This window comes from Neurospora tetrasperma (assembly GCF_000213175.1).
Source record: "Neurospora tetrasperma FGSC 2508 unplaced genomic scaffold NEUTE1scaffold_81, whole genome shotgun sequence".
Taxonomy (NCBI): domain Eukaryota; kingdom Fungi; phylum Ascomycota; class Sordariomycetes; order Sordariales; family Sordariaceae; genus Neurospora; species Neurospora tetrasperma.
In genome coordinates this window covers 5,993,914-6,015,396 of record NW_009799179.1, presented here as the reverse complement: position 1 = coordinate 6,015,396, position 21,483 = coordinate 5,993,914, and the positions used below count along the sequence as shown (strand labels likewise).

General features: G+C 30.0%; 1 protein-coding gene across 1 annotated transcript; it reads left to right on the top strand.

The window, feature by feature from the left end:
- Nucleotides 1-261: 261 nt before the first annotated feature.
- Nucleotides 262-714, top strand: NEUTE1DRAFT_55033 (uncharacterized protein; the record flags this gene model as incomplete). The annotated part of the gene is made up of 1 exon (XM_009858175.1): nt 262-714. One exon carries the CDS (start codon nt 262-264, stop codon nt 712-714), a length of 453 nt encoding a protein of 150 aa, XP_009856477.1.
- Between the last annotated feature and the right edge of the window lie 20,769 nt (nt 715-21,483).

The following is a 21,483-nucleotide window of genomic DNA, read 5'->3' as shown; positions in this document are numbered from 1 at the left end:
TGCATATATAGGAGTCTCAGGTCAGCCATCCCTACATACGCAGTACCATAGTTATCCCTAACCCTAATAAAACCAAACTGGACACGTTGAACTTAGTGATTTGAGCGTACAGCCATCGCAAGAGTTGTAATGTGCGGCATTTTCTGCAATTAACAAGAACGTTAAAATTAGCAACTCTATTTAAACCCAATTACTCAACCACTATAATGCTACGAAAACCAGTCGTATTAAGACGATTCCAACGTCAGTATACTCCTCGCAATGTACTCTATTCATATATTAACGTTGTCTTTATATAGCATATCGACTACCATCGAAATCAGTAGCAATTCTAACTCCTACTATACCTCAAACTCGGATAAACTTACTCCTACATCTCCCGCTCCCGTTACTACTCCTCCGCTAACTTCTACTAGTATTCCCAATAAGGGTTCTAGCGAAAATTCTATTAACTTTAACTCTAAATCTAAATACGATATACCCAATCCAACAACTAAGGAAATCACACCCCAACTACTAGCGTTTACAAAGGAAGTACAAAAAGTACTTAATAATTGGGGGAAGGACTATAGCATAGCCTTTATACGCAGCCAAGTAGCAAATTATTGGCAAGGCAAGCCAACGTACTACCGGTTAATTTGTAACCGATATAACCAACCGAAGCGTTCTACTACTAAACTCAAGAAGACGAAGAATAGGAAGTATAGCTATTAATAAATAAGTATAGTAATTACTCTTAAAGAGAATAATTAAAAATAGATTTATCGACCTTCTACCGACTTAACCCACTAAACGCACAACTATTTACTATTAATATATATCTCTACCCATCCCTAATACCGCAAACGAACGGATAAAGTATTCAAAAGAGTTATTACCTTATCTCATCAACCCGGTATTAGGCCGAAGGATATTCTAACTATTATTAAAAGAGAGTTTAAAACTACTACATATATACTCAAGGACATTAATAATTAGCGCCAACTTCTTAAAAAGAAGCAGCGGTAGAATTCTCAAGATACAGCAACGCTTATCAAGCTCTTCGATAACTATAGAGTCCCTTACATTATTAAATAGGCTAAAAATAATCTAAACCGTCTATTCTATATTATATAGTCTCTTACCTACTCTCTCTTATAGTTGTAGAAGTTCCCTAAGTATTTGGGTATTAACAATACCTATAAAACTAACCGCTATAGCTATCTATTAACGGTTATTACTAGTATAATTAATACTAACTCTATTTACTCTACTACTTTTAATCTAATTAATAACAGGAGGGTTAATAGCTTTACCTAATTAATAGGTACGTTTAAGAAGCTACGTATCAAAGCTAGAGCATCTAAACCAAAGGTTATCATTACAGACTTTAACAACCAAATAAAGACAGCTATTACAATAGTATTCCCAAATATACAACAATAAATCTATATCTTTTATATCAACCGCAATATTCTTTTACAGGCAAAGAAGGAATAGAAGCGAACTAACGGTGAGGAGAACTCTAGCAGCGAGGACAAGCGAGAGTCCGTTCGTTTTAGCCAAAACAATAAGGCAATCTTATGAATAGCAAATTCATAGTTACAATCACAATCATAGAAGGCTAGTAGATATACTTATCGTAGTCTCTTTAAACTTTAGAAGACTATTATCTTTACTACTAATAAAACTATATTTGTACAGCAATAGCAGTAGTTGATCAACGACTTTGCTAATCAATAGAAGATATTATTATACTTATAGGAAATATATATACTATACCGGTATTAGTAGGTTCGCTATTATATATCCCAATATTACAATTTCGGTTTAATAGTTACTTCCCTTAACAAATTAATTAATTACCGTATTAAAGGGTATTTTGTAAGCAGTAAAAGTAATTTATTTATTCTCTATAATTCTATCTATACTATAATTAAGAGGGAACGTAACTAGTACGTTAATGAGATTACTAATTAGGATATCAAAATACGAAGCGAATTCACTGGACTAGGGATAGAGGTACTAAGAGACTTACCCCAGCGAATTACCTATCGCGGCCTTAGTCTCATTCGTAATCAATTACGTATTGCTCAATCCGCAATACCTTCAAATAAAAAGCCAGCACGAGATCTGGGGGAGTATAACTATACTATTCAAAAGTAATATAATATACCGTATTACTATAAGATTTTAATAAAGCTTATAATTAAAAGCTAGCTTAGCTGTTAGGATATTTACTACTACTATTATATCCGAATACTACTAGTACATATTATCTTCTTTACTTCTACTCTCTTTAATTACTAATATTTTAGTCTTAGAGTGAACGTAACCCTTATTTACATATCAAGGACCCTAAGATTACCGATAGGACAAGGGGACAGCCAAAGAATAGTATAGTAGAGCTACCGTACAACCAACAAGTCCCTAATACTACGAAAGGGAAAGGGAGGGGGAAGGGAAGAAAAAAGGGAGCAAAGAAGAGGGTAAAGAATAGTCAGATACTAAAACTATCGCTCCGCCGGCGGTAATCCTAATTTAAAACGGTTAATAAAGTTAGTACAGGTAATAAGAATTCTAATCAAACTTCTACTGTAGGCTCTACTATTAAGGTACACACACTAGGATTACCCTTATTATTAAATCCTTTTACTTCTAACAATAAGTTCAACCCTCAAGTCTAGGTTATTGCACCCTCAAGCGACCCGCTTACTTTATTAAGCTCTAACGAACAACCTCCCCGCAAGAAACGTACTATAAAACGTTCATTAGAACCTTAAACTATAACTAGAAGCGGTAGGACTATTAAACCCTTATGGAAGAAGTTGGAAGAGTAGATAATATATATATTAGATAGAGGTAGATAGATATACTAGAATAAATTAAAGGTAGCTGGACTTCCCCCTCAATACCAATAATTATCTAGATATACCTACTAATAGTAGAGGTAGAGAGAGCAGGGTTAAGGATAACTATGGCACTGCGTGTGTAGAGATAACGTATATAGACTCCTACATACGCAGTGTACACTGCGCAGGGAGGAAAATGACACTGCGTGCCGAGGGAGTCTCTTATTTATTACCTATACGCCCTTCGTAAATTTTATTAAAGTAGGGTTTCTGTCTTTATTATATCCTTCGAGGTAGATTTTGAAAGTAGCTTATTTTGAGATATTAATTGACCTTCCGCCTACCTTTTTTACTTTTGCCTATTGAGATTTAATGGTATATTCTAGTTTTTAGAGAAAATATTTGCCGATTAGGGTCTTGCCAGTGCCTGGATCTATATATACCTCTATTATATTATTATTAGGTAATAAGCTAGTATTAATATATATATAAGTATAATTGGAGATAGGGCTATTATTAATGTCCATTGTAGTAGTTATACGATTAGCCTTTTGAATTTTAATTAAGGCTATAGTTTTAATAGGATTAGGAGTGAGGCGGGGAATAAGAGTTAGTGCTTCTCCCTATAGTCGTCCTTCCTTAGCTAGCTAATATACTTTTAGGTATTGGAATAATACATTGCACGAAGTGTAGCGTTTCTTACAATAATTATACGTACGTTATTTAAATGTTAATAGAGATAGGGTTTTAAATTTTTCTACCTTAGAAATTGGAGGCGATTTATAACGGGCCTTATATTACTTCTTCTAATCCTTAGTTTTAAAATATTTTAAATATTTATAATGTTTAGTAGTAGAATCTAAAATTAAATATACTCCTACGTTATTAAATATTTTAAAGTTTGAATTATTTATAGAAATAGATTCTTTAACATAATAGGTTTTTTCGTACGCCTTTCGGTTGTGGTTTAAATTTCGGTTGCAATTGCAGGTTTGATTATGGCTTTAGTCGCGGCTTTTACGGTTGCGGTTATAATTCTATTTATAGTAGTAATTATATTCGTAACTTCGGTTGCGGTTTCGATTGTGGTTTTAATTTCGATCACAGTTCCGATTGCGATTTTGGTTACAGTTTTGGTTGTAATTTCAGTTTTGGTTGTATCCTAATTAGGATTTAAAATTTTGGGTAGCGTTGGAGTTAAATTAAGACTGGTTATTAAGATTGAATTTAGTGGTTGCAAGAAGTATAGCTCTAAATTTGGCAATGAGTTATATATAGTTAGCGAATAAGTCTTTGTTTGTAGGGGCTTTTAAAAATTGTTTAATACGAAGATCTATATTAGATTAAATTTGTATTATTACGTTATACTAATTTTTATTATCCTTAGTAAGCGTACTTATTACTTTAGTATAGTGTATCTATTCTTAAATAAATTAAATGAAGGCCCTTTTATTTTCAGCAATATCTCTTAAATAGAAACGCCCTCTTATGAATTTTGAAGTAGTTGTAATTGAATTGGGAGTAAATTGGTTAACGAATTAGTTAAGTAATTTGTATATAATTTTATCTTTCTACTTTATTTTAGTATTATTATTAATTTCTATAGTCTATTAGATTCGGGCTATGCCAGTTAGATAAGTATAAAATAGTTAGGTAAATTGTCTATTTATTTTACTATTAATTTAACACTAGTAAAAGTTCGAAATGAATAATAATACTTATTTGCGAAAGGTATAAATATTTATATATAAAGTGTACTTTCCGTCCGTTATAATACCTTAATCCTTAGGATTATTTCTATTGGAATTAAAGGCTCTAATATTTTTGCGCTTAACCTTTTTAAAGTCTTTATTATTATTATTATTAAAGTAATTATAAGTGCAACGCTAATTATTAAGGTTTTGATTTTTTCTTCCGCTTCTTCTTACTAGGGAATTATTACTACTACCTCCGCCTATTGTACAATATAGGTTACGACCTTTATTGTTGGGAGTATAAGGGTTATTACTTCTGTTATTTCCTTTAATAGACGGAGAATTTAGCGAACCTCCTCCTCCTCCTCCGGGACAAGGTAGGCTATTATTATTATCGCTTAATATTTACTTTGTAGGAATATTATTAGTAATAATAATAGGTTTAGTAGGGGAGCTAGTAAATAGAATATTAGGGTTAACGTTAAGTCTTCAAAATTAATATAATATCTAATTTTCATAGGGGCTAGTACTAAAGCTTCTTTAAGCTGAGCTATAGTTAATAGGTTAATAATTTGAGGGGGTACGGATTAAGTGCGGGTTATATTAATAGCTGCTCTTAGCTCTAGTGGCGTAGTGATTATTTTTAGTTTAATTATTTTATTAATACTTTAATTACCTTTAATAAAAGAGGCGTACTCTTAAAAAGGGTTGGTGGGAGATAATGTTTTTACGTAAGAAGTATATTCTAGAATATTCTCTATAGAATTATAAAAGGTTTATAGCTTATTTTTTATAGTTATTTTAACTAAATAATTGTATATTATAGTTTTAAAGGGCGTATTAAATATATTATTTGCCTTATTAGTAGATATTCTAATTAGTAGCTTAGATAATAGTTTAGTTGGCGCGGAAGAACCCTTATTATCCTTAGGCTAGATCCGAATAGGGTTTAGAAGGGTATAAGGATTATTAAATAATCCCTTTAATACCTCTTTGCGGATTTCCTTCGTTACTTCCGAGCGTACATCGTTAATTTATTTGGTAATATTTTCTATAATAATTTTAATTATTTCCTTTTACTAGTTGGCTAATTTTTTATTAGTATTATTTAATATAATTTCAAAATACTTTTTCTAAATATTAATTTATTTATTTAATACTATTTAGAAATTGTTACTAATATTGCGTCGCTATAATATTAATACTCTTTCCTTTTATTTATTTAATTTATTAATTATTTTTTTAATATTCATCGATTGCCCGACGAATTTATTACTAATTTTGGTAGTTTAATTAGCGAATAGACTATTAATTCTCTTACGATCCTTATCTAACCAATTTTAAAAATTGATTAATTATACAATAATTTGATTAAATAGCGTATCGATTTATTTATTAAATTTAATATCAAAGTATTTAACCGACTCCTTATTATTACTAAATTTAGCTAGTTTTATTGGAAAAGTTTTATTTAGGTTATTATAAAGTAGATTTTTAGTTCTAGGTTCGCAATCCGCCTTTGATTGCGGTTCGGTATTTTCAACCTTTAATATTGTATAGTATAGATAATTTATAGAGGGGTATTTAATTTTACAACAGGGATTTGTAACGGGCGGGGTATGAATTTACGTTAATAGTAGTTTACCCTAGGGCTCTATTATATACAATTTATTGTAATTAGGATAGTAGAGGTTAGTTTTACTTTCGATATACTCAATATCGGTATTTATATTACGAATATACTCGTTTTAAATATTTAATATATCTATTAAGCTATTATAATGGTATAGTCGTTTCTAGGTATTTAAAGGGTTCGAACCGACTTTTAAGGTAAGAAGGATATTCCGAAGGCCCAGTATAGGGTCGTCGGATTCGACGAATAAATTAAATATAGCAAAGGACTCTTAATATATTTAAAGTATATTGAATAAGTACGAATTTAGGTATATTTTACAGTAACGATTAGTATTAAAAGTATCAAAGGTGCATAATTGGGAATTAGATAGGAGCGGATATTATTACGTACCTAAATTCAGTAATAGGGGAAACTTTTAGCGTTTAGAAGTTTTGCGACCGTTGGGATTTAAATAGTGATATATAGTTACCTAAGTTCGTTATATAGGGGTGAAGGAGTATAGATTATTAATTTTGCAATTACTTAAGTTCGTTATATTGTTGGGGATCCTTCGTAGTTACTTAAGTTCGTTGCGAAGAGGAAGGGGGTAAATCGCGTTTATTAAATAAATAGAACGCTCTTTCGAATTGGAAAGGTAGTTTTTAAAATTGTAAGAGTACCTAAATTCGTCTTACGTACTTCTAGATGCTTCCTATCTTCGTTAGAAGAGAGAAGCGATTTTATATTGTTTTTTACGATATTAACTAGGGCTGAGAACCTTCTTAGAAGGCCGGTCGACGATAATAGTATAGTATAGTTTAGGTTAAGTAATTAAGGTTGTAGCTACTATTTAATACCGTTGAGAGGGTATTTGAACGTTGTAACAACATATATTTTAATGGAATATATATAAAGTAATGCTCTAAGAAGAATCCAGAGTAGGAAGCTTACGTACAGTCGGTTGACCTTAAAGGCACGTAAGCCTTATCTAATCTATAGACCCACTAGCGTGGGTGGGCTCCCGTCGGAGCGGTTTATTCAATTGAACCCGACCGACTGGCTAGTCATCCAGTCAAGTGATCTGACATGTGATGACGCTAGCGATACCGTTCCGGTATCAATTCAATTCCCGACCCGCTAAACCTCCTCCCCTTCCTCCTCCTTCTTAAATTTCTTTTTCAACTTTTGTATTCTTCCATCAACTAATTAAATTACATCCCTATTATTTATAAATTCTCTTAAATCTACTTTATATGATAAAACTCTTATTGATAATTAATTTCAATTATTATTAAATTTACTTTCTACTTTATAAACAATTCTAAACTATTATTATTAAAATAGTCGTTCCTTGGCCGGAGCTAGATGTGGCCAACGAAGACAGTGAAACGCCTATAAATCTAACCTAACTCTAAATAATAAAAGAATTTAATAATATGAATTGAAAGTTATTTTCTTTTATTACAGAATACTAAAAAGACTATAAATATATTTTAATTAATATTAAATAAAAGATACTTATATCTGCAGGGGCCTCGCCGGCCCCCTATACCCCCGCTACTAACCCTAACCCTAATTAACCCTAACTTTAACTAACCCTAATTCTAATTTTTCTAATTATGAAAATTATCTTTATTAATACTTAAGGATTTACTTCCCTTTACTAATTAAAAAGAAAGAAGTCTTTTAAAAACTTCCTTTTTATTAAGATAATATATTAAAAAATTTTACTTAGATTCTTTTTATTAATTTTACTTAGTATTTACTTTAAATTTTTATTTCTAAAAATTTTTTTTAAAGCAAAATAAAACCTTAATTTCACAGGGCTAGCTTATAATTATTATTTAATCGCGGCATTACTACGGCTATAGCTGCCGGTTGATATATACTCTCTAATTAGCTAACCCGTTCAGCCTTACTACCGCCGCAATAACTATTAAACCAATACGCACTCTCTAATTAGCTATACGCTCCCGGAGGCTCCGGTTATATATACTAAAAACACAGCTCATCCTCGCCTATATAGGATAAGCCGCTACGCACAAATTCTATAGTTTCCCTTCTTCCTTATACAATTATATAAATTATATTTTACCCTATATATTTAATATCGCCTTGCCCTATAATAATTAATTCTACCTTATTATTATACTACGAACGTACTTTACTATAAGGAAAAAGTACGAATTTTAATACTATTCCGTAATTCTATTAATCGCTAGAAATCCCGTAAAATATAGAATTTAATAAAACTTATAATTCTTAATAATAATATTATTATTACTGACGAAGGCATCCTACTAGAAGTGTTAAATAAAGATATTAACGCTCTAAATACTCCTCTAAATAGCGAAATTAAGAATTCCAACCCGCTAATAAATAAAAACGTTTACTTAATTGTATTAAAAGGCGTACTGTATACCTAAACTATTAAGCGCCTTATTAGCACTATTAAAAATAATAAATTTAAATTTCTCCTAACCTTTAAAAAGTCCTTCATTAATATAACTATCCTTATAAATAATAATACCTTCTAATTTGTATTCTCTTTAATTACTTAAATAATTTAAATATTCGACCTATTCAACGATAGCCTTTCAAACTAATTTAAAGAGTTCGAAAATTAATTATATTTAGAAAAATTAAAGAACCAAAAGTTCGAAAGAGAATTTAGTAAAACTTCGACGAAGTAAAATACTATTATAGGTAATTAGGATTCTAATAATAATATAAATAAATATATTAGTGGTAAATTAGGCGCGGGAGGTAAAAATTCTTTAAAAAATAATATAAGGACTACCTATTCGATTAATACTACTGGAACTCTTTTCGAAATTATAATTATCTTTAAAAAGGCGCTATTCTCTAACCCTAACCCGTTTATAACTAACCAGAAGAACCCCATTCTACGTAGTAAAATATATATTATTTAAAAAAGTAGAATTATAATAATTTAAGAATTAAATTATTTCTATTTCCCTAATAGGCGTACTAAAATTCTCTATACTAATTACCTACTAGGCCCTAAAATAGTTATTACATTCGAAAAAGACCTTATAATAATCCTATTCTAACCTAACGCACCCGATGAATAGAAATAGTAAATAGGTAAAGAATTTATTATATTCCTAAATTCCTACTATAATAATATTAATTTAAAATTCGACGTTATATAACGCTTTAATAAATTCAAATAGGGTAATGAATACTTTACCGACTTTGAAACTAAATTTATCAAGACGGCCGACTACTATTACTTTAATAGAACTATAAAGATCTATTACTTCCGGAATAGAATTTCAATTAAATTCTATATAGCGGTTTCCAATTGACGTTAATACCCTAAGAACAACGACTTCGAAGGTTGACTATCTTTCTATAAGGACCTAGTACGCTACTTAAAAGATAATAAATACTGTATCAAAGTTAATTAACTATAGATAAATAAATTTAATAGAAATAATAATAATAATAATTCTATTATAAGCGGAAGCGCTTATAAGGATTGTACTGTGAATGAAAATAGTAATATTATAAATTTTAATATAATTTATATATCCCGAGCCATTTATCCTAATATTATTAACTAATAGATAAAATAGGGCCTTTATAGAAGAGTTAACCTCCCCGCACGCACCCAAAACCTTGAGGTACGCACATTTTGGGATCTGACAGCTGACATGTAAAATATGTTATTTTGGGTATAAAAATCGGGATTTTCAATGTCTTGAAGTGGGTCAAACCAGTAAATGCCCTATAAATCTTAGTATTCAGCAGACAAGCAAATCTGACAGCGCCAATCTAGTAATACTCTCGTAGTATTGAAAGGTTCCTCTAATCTACTTTATTTATTCTAAATGTTTATATCTAACAATTTAAAGCTTACGTCTGACTGCTCAGAGAGCTCAAAGGAGGAAGGTAATAACTCCTTTACCGCCTACTCTCTCGCTAATTGCTCCCTCGCCCTTATTTCCCAGTATTTACCTAGCTCGTTATCCTTATCCTTATCCTCCTCCTCCTCTTTATTATTATTAATTACTTCAATAGAACTACGTACCTCATCTTAGGCATCAAACTTCTCAATACTAAACCCCTTCTCGTATTAAGAATAATTACGGCGTACTAAAGCTCGAATAGTGCTTAGGTTACGTAATTTACCCTTTATCGCTAATAAGGTTAGTTTACTACCGCCAGCTAGTAGCACTACGAAAATGGGTTTATTGCCAAACGGTCCTCCTTACTTACGCAGACGGCCTTTAGGTAGTACTCTGGCGGCTAGCTTGTATTTAATATATCTATCTACCACATCCTAATAAGGGAGTTAGTATAAGGTATACCCGGTATAGAGATAATAATTTATATATCGTTGATGTAAGTACTAGAATAGATAGCAAGCTTCTTTTATTACTAGGGCTTTCTTACCCTTATTTAATAATACCTCTATCTTATAAGTATAGGGAAGACCGTACTAGGCTCTGAAGCTCTTTGTACAAGGCTCGAGAAGGGTATTAGAGAATCGTTGGGATAGTAATATCGATTTGAGTTTAATTTGTTAGCGATCTAAAAAATCAAGTACCTACATAGATAATTCGTATGGGCATTTACCTATCTACTTGCAGTTTACCTACTTTATACGTATACGAATATTAGACTTTACTAATAGATTTATATAAACCTTATAATAGTAGTTTATATATTACAGATAAGCTTTATATAGTTTAATTAAACCGTTACGAATTGAAAGACTATAATTCTTTAGAAACCCGTTGTTAGCCTCGTTTAGTAATATAGTTCTTTATCCCTAATTGAAGTAGTATCTAGTATAATAGCTTACCTACTCTCTTTTGTAAGGCAATAGTAACTCCCTAAGGGAAAGCCTCCCCGCACCCTGTCGAATCCTACACGTACCCTCCCCCACATAATGACAGCTGACATATAATACCGGCCGTTTTAGCTAGTAATTTAGGGATTTCTAATATTCTAAACATGCCGCTGGAAATCCCAATCTTCAAAATAGCTATATCTTACCTATAATTTCTCAAGTTAAACAATCTAGTAATATTATTATAATATTAAAACTCTCGTATTATAATTTATAATCTATAATTCAAATACTAACGTCTAATAATTTAAATAGTTCGTTAAATAAAGTAAACGAGGATATTTCTATAATAAGCGCTTAACTTTTGGCCTCCTTCTCCTTCTACTATACCGTTCGAACTCTCTTTACCTAATATTTCGTTAATTCCTCGTCCTTTTCCTTATTGTCGTCGTCGTCGAATACCTTAATACAATTACGTACTTCGCTTCTATTATAAGTATTATAAATATTACAGGTATTTATATCCTTTATACTGAAATTTAATTCGTATTAGGAATAATTATACTGTACTAATACCCTAACTAATTAAATATTTATAAATTTACTACGGGGTACTAAGAGTATTAATAATACTAGAGGCGTTAATAGGATAGTTTCGTTACTAAATAGACTACCCTATTTAGGAGGGTAACCTTTGGGGATTCCCTTAATTATTGAGTAAAGCTATAAATATTTATTTATTATATTTTATAATATATATTAATATAGGGAGATAATAGGGGTTAAATAAAGAAAACGAAAATTTATACAATACTAGCGTAAATATTAAAACGGGTAAATATTCTCCTTATCTATTAAAATACTACCTTCTTTATTTTCATTGAAGATTCTCTCTATTTTATATACGTAAGGGAGGCTATATTAAGTATATAAATTATTAATATATAGTCTTAGAGGGGTACTAAATAGGTATTTAGTAGTAAGAAAACTAATATTAAACTTTTAATATTACTATTTAATTATATCTAACCCCTAAATAATTAATTCTAATAGGGTTATACCTATCTACTTACTACCTACTTATTTAATTTATATATAGGAGGTAAAGGTATTAAACTTTTCTTTAAAGCGTATATAATAAGTAATTATATAAGCGGTATAAATATTATAAAGATTAATAAGACTACTATACGTAGAGAGATTATATAAATTTAAAGAACCGTTATTAAATTTATTTAATAATATAGTACGCTAGTTACAATTAAAATAATTTTTTATATAGTATCCTACCTATTTAATTTTATAAAATATTAAACTTAACCGAATCTATTTAACGATAGCTTCTTAGGACCCTTTAAATTAACGATAGAGGAGGAATTAAATAGCTTTAAAATCTAGTATAGTAATAGCGTAGATTATACATACTATAAATAAAAGAACCCTCATTTAATATTAACTACCTTCTAGGGCAACGGGCTTAAACTAATCTAAATTCTCTTTACCGTCTTAACCTTCTAATACAAACGGCGTAGTCAATTAAAATCTTCCTTCTCTTATTAAATAATAGCCTTATTATACAATTACTATACCGCTACCTTACTATTAGAAGATTATAATAATAATATATTAGAATTATTACTACTAGACTCCTCTCCGCTAAACCCCTTATTATTATCCTACTCTCGTAGCGTAGTAACCTCCTCCTCCCTATTATCCTTATTACTGGAAGGGTATATATACCCAATCCTTTTTAAGGTAATTAATAACATTACAATTAATATACTATATACAATACTATCTCTAAGTATTTAGGAAAATATAGTTGATTACTATAATTAACTAAATATTTCTATCGGTAATTATAACTTTTAGTAGCGGGATACTCAACTCTTTAATTACCTTATTAATTTTATTAACTAATTACGTAAATCCCTCTTCTCTTTTATTATTAATAATTATTTAAAAGACTAGTATTAAAGTTTTTTTAAAAGTAAATACTACTCCCTATACTAAAAGAGTATAATAGCGGTTAATTTTATATATTATATTAAATAAAAGAGTATAAGGGTACTGTACTTATATTCTCCTTTAAATATATATTAATTATAAAGCGTATTATAGTATCATCCTATCCTCCCTATCTTCCTTATCCCTATAATTATTAAAATTAATACGCTTTAAAGCAATTAACTAATTACTATCGAACTTTTTAACAAAAGTTTAAATATCCGTATAACTATTTTTATTATTAGAATATAATATTTATCGTATATTATCGAGATCTTTTAATATAAAATAGAATTCAAAATAGTACTAACGAATAATAGTATAAATAAAGCGAACTATTAAATCCCGTTAGTTAAATAGATTTATAATAGTATCCTATATATTTATATCGGTACTTTACATTTAAATTATTAAATGTACAAAAAAATCTTAAAAAGGAGGATGCCCTCGATATATATAGTCTAACGCTCTAATAATCCAATTATAACTATTTCTTCTAAAATTTAATACCATAATCCGGAAGGGGCAACCGTATATAATCTTTCGTAATATAATATACTACTTCTTATAAGGGTTATTATTAGGGTATTCTTATAATTCAATATAGTTATAATATAATACTACCTTCCACCGCTTACCGTCTAACTCTAAATTATATAACTTATCGTACGTATAACTACGCTAGATAATGATATTAAAACGGTAATAACAATATAATTTAAGAACTTCAAAATATATAGTATCGAACGTAAGTTGGGGAAGGAGTATAAATATAATATCGTTAGCGGGTACTTCCTACTTAATATCGGGGTCGAAGGAGGTATTACTAGTAAAAGTAATAAATAAAGTATTTGAATTGCAACAACGACAGCAATAATGAAATTGCACTAGGGAGAGGGGTTGTACTAACAGGAGGGCGTTAAATAGTATTTAGAGCGTTCGTTAGTAATTGAAAATAAGTGAAATTAATTAATTTGAATAAAATTATATACTTTAAGGGGGTTATTAATAGATTGAGGGAATGCGTATATTATACTGCGTACGTTGTAGCGTATATGTAGTGTATAAATGGCCGTGTGAAAAAGAGTAAAAGAAACGATTAAATTAGAGGGGATATTGTGTATATTTGAAAAATTCGATTTAGCGGGCAAAAACGGGAATTTCAATGTTAGGTATTATACAGCCGTAGTCCCACTTTTCCGTGTGGGGGAGGGTACGTGTAGGAAACGGGAGGGTGCGGGGAGGCTTTCCCCTCCCTAATCTACGCAACGATATCCTTCTAATTGGTAAACTAGCGTTATAGAATAGACTAGGCGCGTTTAAAGTCCGCTACATTAGAAGAGTAAATTATATACTGCTATATAAAGAATAGTACGGACCTTATATTAGCGACCTTATTTAGTAAGGGATTAAGGCCCGCCTTAGCTCTAGTAGTGGTGGATATTCGAGTATAATATTCCTTTAATTCTTTAAGATCTTCTTTATTGTATTACTCTTAAGTGTTGTAGTTGGGTGAAGATCTATTAGGTGAAGATCTGGTAAATGACGAGGGTAAAGGACCGTATACCTAATCCTTCTTGAGATAGTCAATAACGTTATAGTTGATATACTATATACAGCGTTGTCTCTATGTAGTAGGGAATGTCTAGTTAATGGCACTAGTAAATTGGGAGTCTCTATCAATTATAGTTATTAAAGGGTAAGGGATTTCGAGCTCGTTAGTTACATTTCTAATATATTAGGCTAAGAAGATTAAACCCTCCTCCCTTTCGTTATTAATAATTGTTTAAAAGATAGGTATAAATGTCCTTTCTAGTGTAAGGATTACTCCTTATACTAAGGGGAGGTGGTAGCAATTGGTTTTATATATAATATTAAGTAAAAGAGTATATAGGAACCTTTTGTATATCCGACGTTAACAGTTAATTATTTAAAATATATAACGAAATATATTATTATTATACCTATTCAAAACTTTATACTTAAATATAATAACCTTACTATCGCTATAGTAATTATTATAAAGCCGCTTAATAAAAGTTTGGGTATCGTTGTAACCCTATTATTAAGTACGGCGAATATACTAGCGTAGATTAGCGAAGTCTTTATAAATCTAGGGAATATTAGGATACTTTTCCCTAACTATAGCGAGAATGGTTCGTATAGTAAGATTTTGTTGTAGTAGAAGGTCTTCGATAAAGCGATTAGCTTCTAGGTTAACCTCGCGCTCGTATACTTTAATACGAAATATAAGGTAACTTTTCAAAGTATACGACGGGGGATGGCCTTCGTATTTTAAACTTATAGTCCGGGCAGTCTATCCCTATCCTATACTGTTCTTGAGTTGAAGTACAATTCTAAACGGATAGTAGCGAACTTTCTTTTGTAATATAGAGCGCTTCTTCGAATTATTATTATCGGGAGGGGCTTGAGGTCGATACTCTATATAGTCGTATTGAAATACTATTTTGATGATAGAACTATGCGACTTATGGCCTAGTCTATTATACTTCTGACTATGTTGAATTAAAATACTAAAGCGATAGCGACGGTAGAAGGTAACGAGATGGGCGTATATTTAATTATAATTATCGGTAGGTTCGAGAGAGAAGAGGGGGTCGTTGGTTAGTATAATCTACGTTGTATCGGGGATAAGGGAAGTATTAGAAGTAAAGGTATTGTTCGAGGAGTGCGACGTGCGATGAGAGCGCTTAGTAGAGGGTATTTAAAGCGATCGGTTAGTCTAGAAATTAAATTAAATGCGATAACTTTACGTACGTTGAGAGTAGCTGTAGAGTGCTATTATAAATATATATAAAGTATTGGTATAATAGCGTGCAAAGTACTGGTGTAGAGTGCTGGTGTAAAGTGTTGGTGCAACTGGCCGTGTGAAAAAGGGTGAAAAGAAATGGCCAAGTTAGAGCGATGTTGCGTGTATTGAAAAGATGAAATTTTGCGGGTAAAAACGGGAATTTCAATGTCAGGTGTCATTAGCTGGACCGCCCCAGTTTTCTGGTGGGGGTGCGTACCTCAAGGTTTTGGGTGCGTGCGGGGAGGTTAACTCTTATAGAAAGTATAACCAAGAAGGCTATATTATATAAAATTACAAAAATAATATCAATTATAGTAGTAAACCCCCGTAATTTACCGGATCTTACAGCAATCGTACCTACTAGGGTCGTAGCGGCCGTAGTAATTGCAAAGGGCGCAATATTTATTCTAATACTAGCCGACCCTCCCTTAACTAATAGGAATATAATAATATTAATCTCCGCGTTACTAACGCTAAAGGAGGCGAAAGCGAAGAAAATAAATATAATATACCTAGTACTAACGGTTAAGGAAATAATTAAATTCTATAAATAATTACTTATAAAAGTAATAAGGGTCTATATAAGAGAAGCTTCGGAATACTAATAAAATATTCGAAATAATTATTATTAATTCGCTAAATAATTTTTATTAAAATTTAAGACTCCTTTCTTCTTAATTCTTATTTAAACCGTATAAAATACTATATATTATATTTATAGATAATAATTATTCAGCCTTAACTTTCTTAAATCGTACTTTTGTAAAGTAAAATAGCCTTACTATATTTAAATTTACTCAATTAAAGAAGCTTACGCTAGCTAATAGTATTATAAAAGGTCTTATTATTAAAGGATTAGCTATAAACCTCCTTATTAGGTATTATATAAAAAGGTATTATTTCTCTAATATATAACCTTTCGCTAGCCTACCCGGTAATTTTAGGCTTACTATAACTAAAATACTACAAATTATTTATCTTATAGACCGATAAGAGAATTATATTCTCTAATAAATATAATATTAAGTACTTCCCTACCGGGCTACCGCCGCCCCTAAAGGTCGTACTAAATATTAATTACTATACTTTCCTTCCCTAATATTATTAAATTAATAATTTATGAAGTAATATAACAAATAATAATAACCTTACCTTTCCTAAACGTTAAACGAAGATAGAGAATTATATTATAAGGACGGAAATATTTCCTTCAATTTTTAATTCCCAAAAACAATTACTAAACGAAGGTATTCTAAGCGCTTTACTATTTAGTCTAATCTCCCTATATTTAAATAACCTATTACAACCTACTATTTAGAATTAGTTATAATAGGTTATTCCCCTTATGAATTCTTTAGGACTTTAAATAGAAATTATAAATTATATTGTAAAAACGCTTATAATTCCTATTAATTTTATTATTGGAGTTAGGAAATTCGGATAATGTTAAAAATCCTATTATAAGCCCGACCGGACCGGAAGGCCGACGAATATAAATCCTAAGAACCGATCGGAAAGAACTTAGAATAACGAAGTAGGGTCAATTATATTTAAAGAATCCTGTTACTAACCTAATAAAATTGATTAATTGGGAGGAACCTAGAATAATAAGGCAGGGTCTATAACGCTTAGGGAATTCTATTACTAACTTAATAAAACCAATAGACTAGAGGAAGTAAATTAAAAGTATATAATTACTACTACTATACCCCCTAATAGGCCCAATAAAATTACCGAACCTAAAAAATTCAATTAGAAACACGTAATAAATTTCCTACCCTTAATTAGAATTCTGAATTATATAATAAGCCTCCTACTTTCGGCTAGGACTAAAAGTAAGGTTATTAGACCTATTATTAATGCTAAAAGTATAATAATAGTATTATTTAACCGCCTAAGAGAAATGAAAAACGTTTTACTAATTAATATTAAAAGAGTAATAATAGTATTATCCGGTTACTTAGGAAAGACGAAAAACTATTTATTAACTCTTTAAGTACTATTCTCCTATAGAATATAGTAAATAGTAACCGGGTTTTTAAGTATAATTATACTATTATTTAAAGATAATAGACCCAGCAGCCTCTAATTACCTTAATTAAAACCGTACTATAGGAGCAGCCCCCTAACTATAAGAATAATTACTAGAAAATACTTGCAAGTAACTATAAAGCGTATTAACCTTATAAATATTATAAATATTAATACTATAATTTTCAATTAATTCTATCAACGTAAGAACCTATAACTATACTTTATAACCTACGTAGAATTCGAAAGGTTTATAACCCTCTATAAAAGCGAATTATATAATAACTTTATAGAATAGATAGTATAGAATATCTACGAGAGTTAGGGATAATAATATAAGACTGAACTACCCGAACGCCTCTATAAGTTTATTAATGCCTACGTAGGAGATATAAAATTTAAGGAGCTACGGGCTATAAATATTATTAATACTATAATTCTCTCGGGGTATTTAGACAAAGATATAGTAATTTACGAGGCTATTATAATTAAAATTATAAAGGAGGACGCTTAAAAATTCTATAAAAAGGCGGACCGGCCGGCGAAGACTAATAAGGAAATTAAACTTCAACTCCCTTAAGAATACTAGAATAAGATTAAAGCTTTCTATAACTAGAACGTTAGGGAGCTTCCTCCTTTATACGTTTATAATTAAAAAATTAAATTCGCCCTAGGGGAATGGCCCCCTAACGCCCGCTACCGGATAATATCCCTAATAGAAACCTCTATTATTAAGAAATAAATTAACGACTAGCTTTAGAAAGGGTTTATATAACCTTTTTAATCCGTAGCGGTATTATTATTATTGCTAATTAGAAAATTAGGAGGCGGAATCCGTATTTATATCGATTATTACAATATTAATAATATTACCCTAAAGATCTATTACCCTCTCCTATTTATAAAAGAAACCTTCAATGCGATTTACTACGCTAAAGTCTTTATATAACTCAATATTATTATAGCATCTAACTATATTTATATCTAGGAAGGCTACGAGTAACTCACCGCCTTTATTATATAATTTAGCCTCTATAAATCCCTCGTCTAACCTTTCAAATTCTAAAGCGCCCCAGGTACCTTCTAAAATTATATTAATAATGTACTATATAATATTTTAGACGTTTATACTACCGTTTACTTCGATAATATTTTAGTATATTATAAGGACGAAACTGAATATATAATGTATATAAACGAAGTATTATAATATATAATTAACGTAGGCCTCTAATTAAATATTGATAAATATAAATTCGACGTTAAATATACTAAGTACTTCGGGCTAATTATTACGTTAGGAAGTATTGAAATAAATCTGGAGAAAGTAAAAACCGTTACTAAATAGGAAGCGCCGCAATTAAAATAATAATTTTAACGTTTTTTAAATTTTACGAACTTTTATAAATACTTTATCAACTACTTCTCTATTATAATAACCCCCCTATATAATTTAACTAAGAAGTCCGCTACGTAGCCCCAAGGTAAAGCCTAATAAATAAGTTTTAAAGAAATAAAGAGGGCGTTTATTATAAAGCCAATCCTTAAAATTTTTAACTAATTAAAGCCAATAATCGTAGAAACGGACGCTTCTAATTAAACGTTAGGTAGTATATTATTATAGTACAACGAAGAGGGAATCCTCTACTTAGTAGCTTACTTCTCCTAAAAATATTATATAACCGAAAATAATTATAATATTTATAATAAAGAACTACTAATTATTAGTAAAATATTCGAAGAATAATCCCTAGAATTTTAAAGCGCCTAAAACGGTTTTAAAATATTAATAGATTATTAAAGGTTATAAACCTTTACAAAGAATGAAAAACTTACGCCCTAGTATATATATTAATTATATTTTCTTTCCTAATTTAATTTTATAATTAAATATCGACCGGTTATTCTCTAAGTATAGCCCAACGCTTTAAGCCGGAAGCCGGAGGATATATTTAATAATATTATAACAATTAATTATTAATTAAGAATAAAGCTCTCTTTAACCTATCTGTATTTATAAATTATATTACTACTTACAAATTTAGGATAAAAGAAATATCTTCAAATAAGCTAATTAAAGCTAATTACTATAATTTTATATTCTATTAAAACGTTGTTACCGCTATTATTAACCTAGGTTGCTATAAATAGCCTAAAGCTATTCGGAATAATATAAGGAAGGTAGCCTTTACCGAATATTATATTATAAATGGACGAACGTATATATACTTAGTAATTATTATAAATCTTATTAACGCCGCCCTACAACTCTAGTTTATCCAGCATTATTACGAATTAGTACTAGTAAACTACTAAAGACGGGATAAAATATATATAATACTAAATAGGTCGTTCTATTAGCCGGGTATAAATAAAATTGTACAATCTTATTATAAAGTGTATTTATAATATATAAAGATAAAACACTCCTACTCCTCTCCAATCGGCTTATTAAAACCGTTACTAATACTATTCGTACTTTAGAAGAATATTACTATAAACTATATTATACCTATAACTTTATATAAAAGAGGGGGCCGGGAATTTAAATATATTGCTATCGTTGTTAATATATTAATTAAAATATAATACTATATCCTAATAAAGATATTAACAATTAATAAATTTATTAAACGCTTTATAAATAACATTTTTACCCTCTACAAGTTACCCAATACTATTATATTAGGTAGGGGCTCCTAATTCGTATTATAATTCTAGAGGGCACTCTCCGTAAAACTAAGCATTATATTACAACCCTCCTCGGCTTTCTACCAATAAACTAACGGACAAACGGAATATATTGATATAAAAACAGAACGCTACTTCCGTACCTATATAAATTAAACTTAAAATAATTAAGTCGCTAGCTACTACTAATTAAATTTTTTAATAATAATATAAAATTAAATTCTATAAGCGTTTCCCCCTTCTTTACCAATTACAATTTCTACCTACGAATAGGCGTCGAACCTATATAATCCTATCCCCCCGGCTTTTCGGACTTATCGTATACAAAGTACTTTAAAGCTGGTAAAATTCCTAGATAATTTAAAAAGGTCTTTAATAAAATTACAATAATAATAAAACGCATATAGTAATAAGGTAAAAAGAAAATCGTACCCCCTTGGAAACGGAAGTTACCTTCGTTATTATTATCGTTGTAAAATTGAAGTTAATTATATAATAACTAAAATATAACTGCCGGAAGCGATGTTAGTATATAACATCTTATATTTATTAAAAAATTGATAAGTAAATTCGTTAACGGAAGGTATAGGCTCGCTAAAACGTTAAGCGTAATTATTTAACTAACGAAGCTGAATAATATTATTAAGCTGAATAATATCGCTAAGCCGAGTAACGTCGTTAAGATACTAAGCGTATTCGTTTAGTTAACGAAACTAAATAACGCTACTAAGCCGAATAACGCCGCTAAGCGGATTAATATTGTTAAGCCGATTAACGTTATTAAACCGAGCAATGTTGTTAAGCCGAAGAAGAGAAAGTTCGATTAGACGAAGAAGACTATATTAGTAAATTATTCGAATAGGCTAAAGATAACGCGAAATAAAAGAGGTAGTGCAAAGAGGCTAAGCGAAGAAAGACTATACAGGATAAGGGTAAGCAATTTGAGCGGGAAAAGGCTAAATTAATTAGTTTTGGAAATA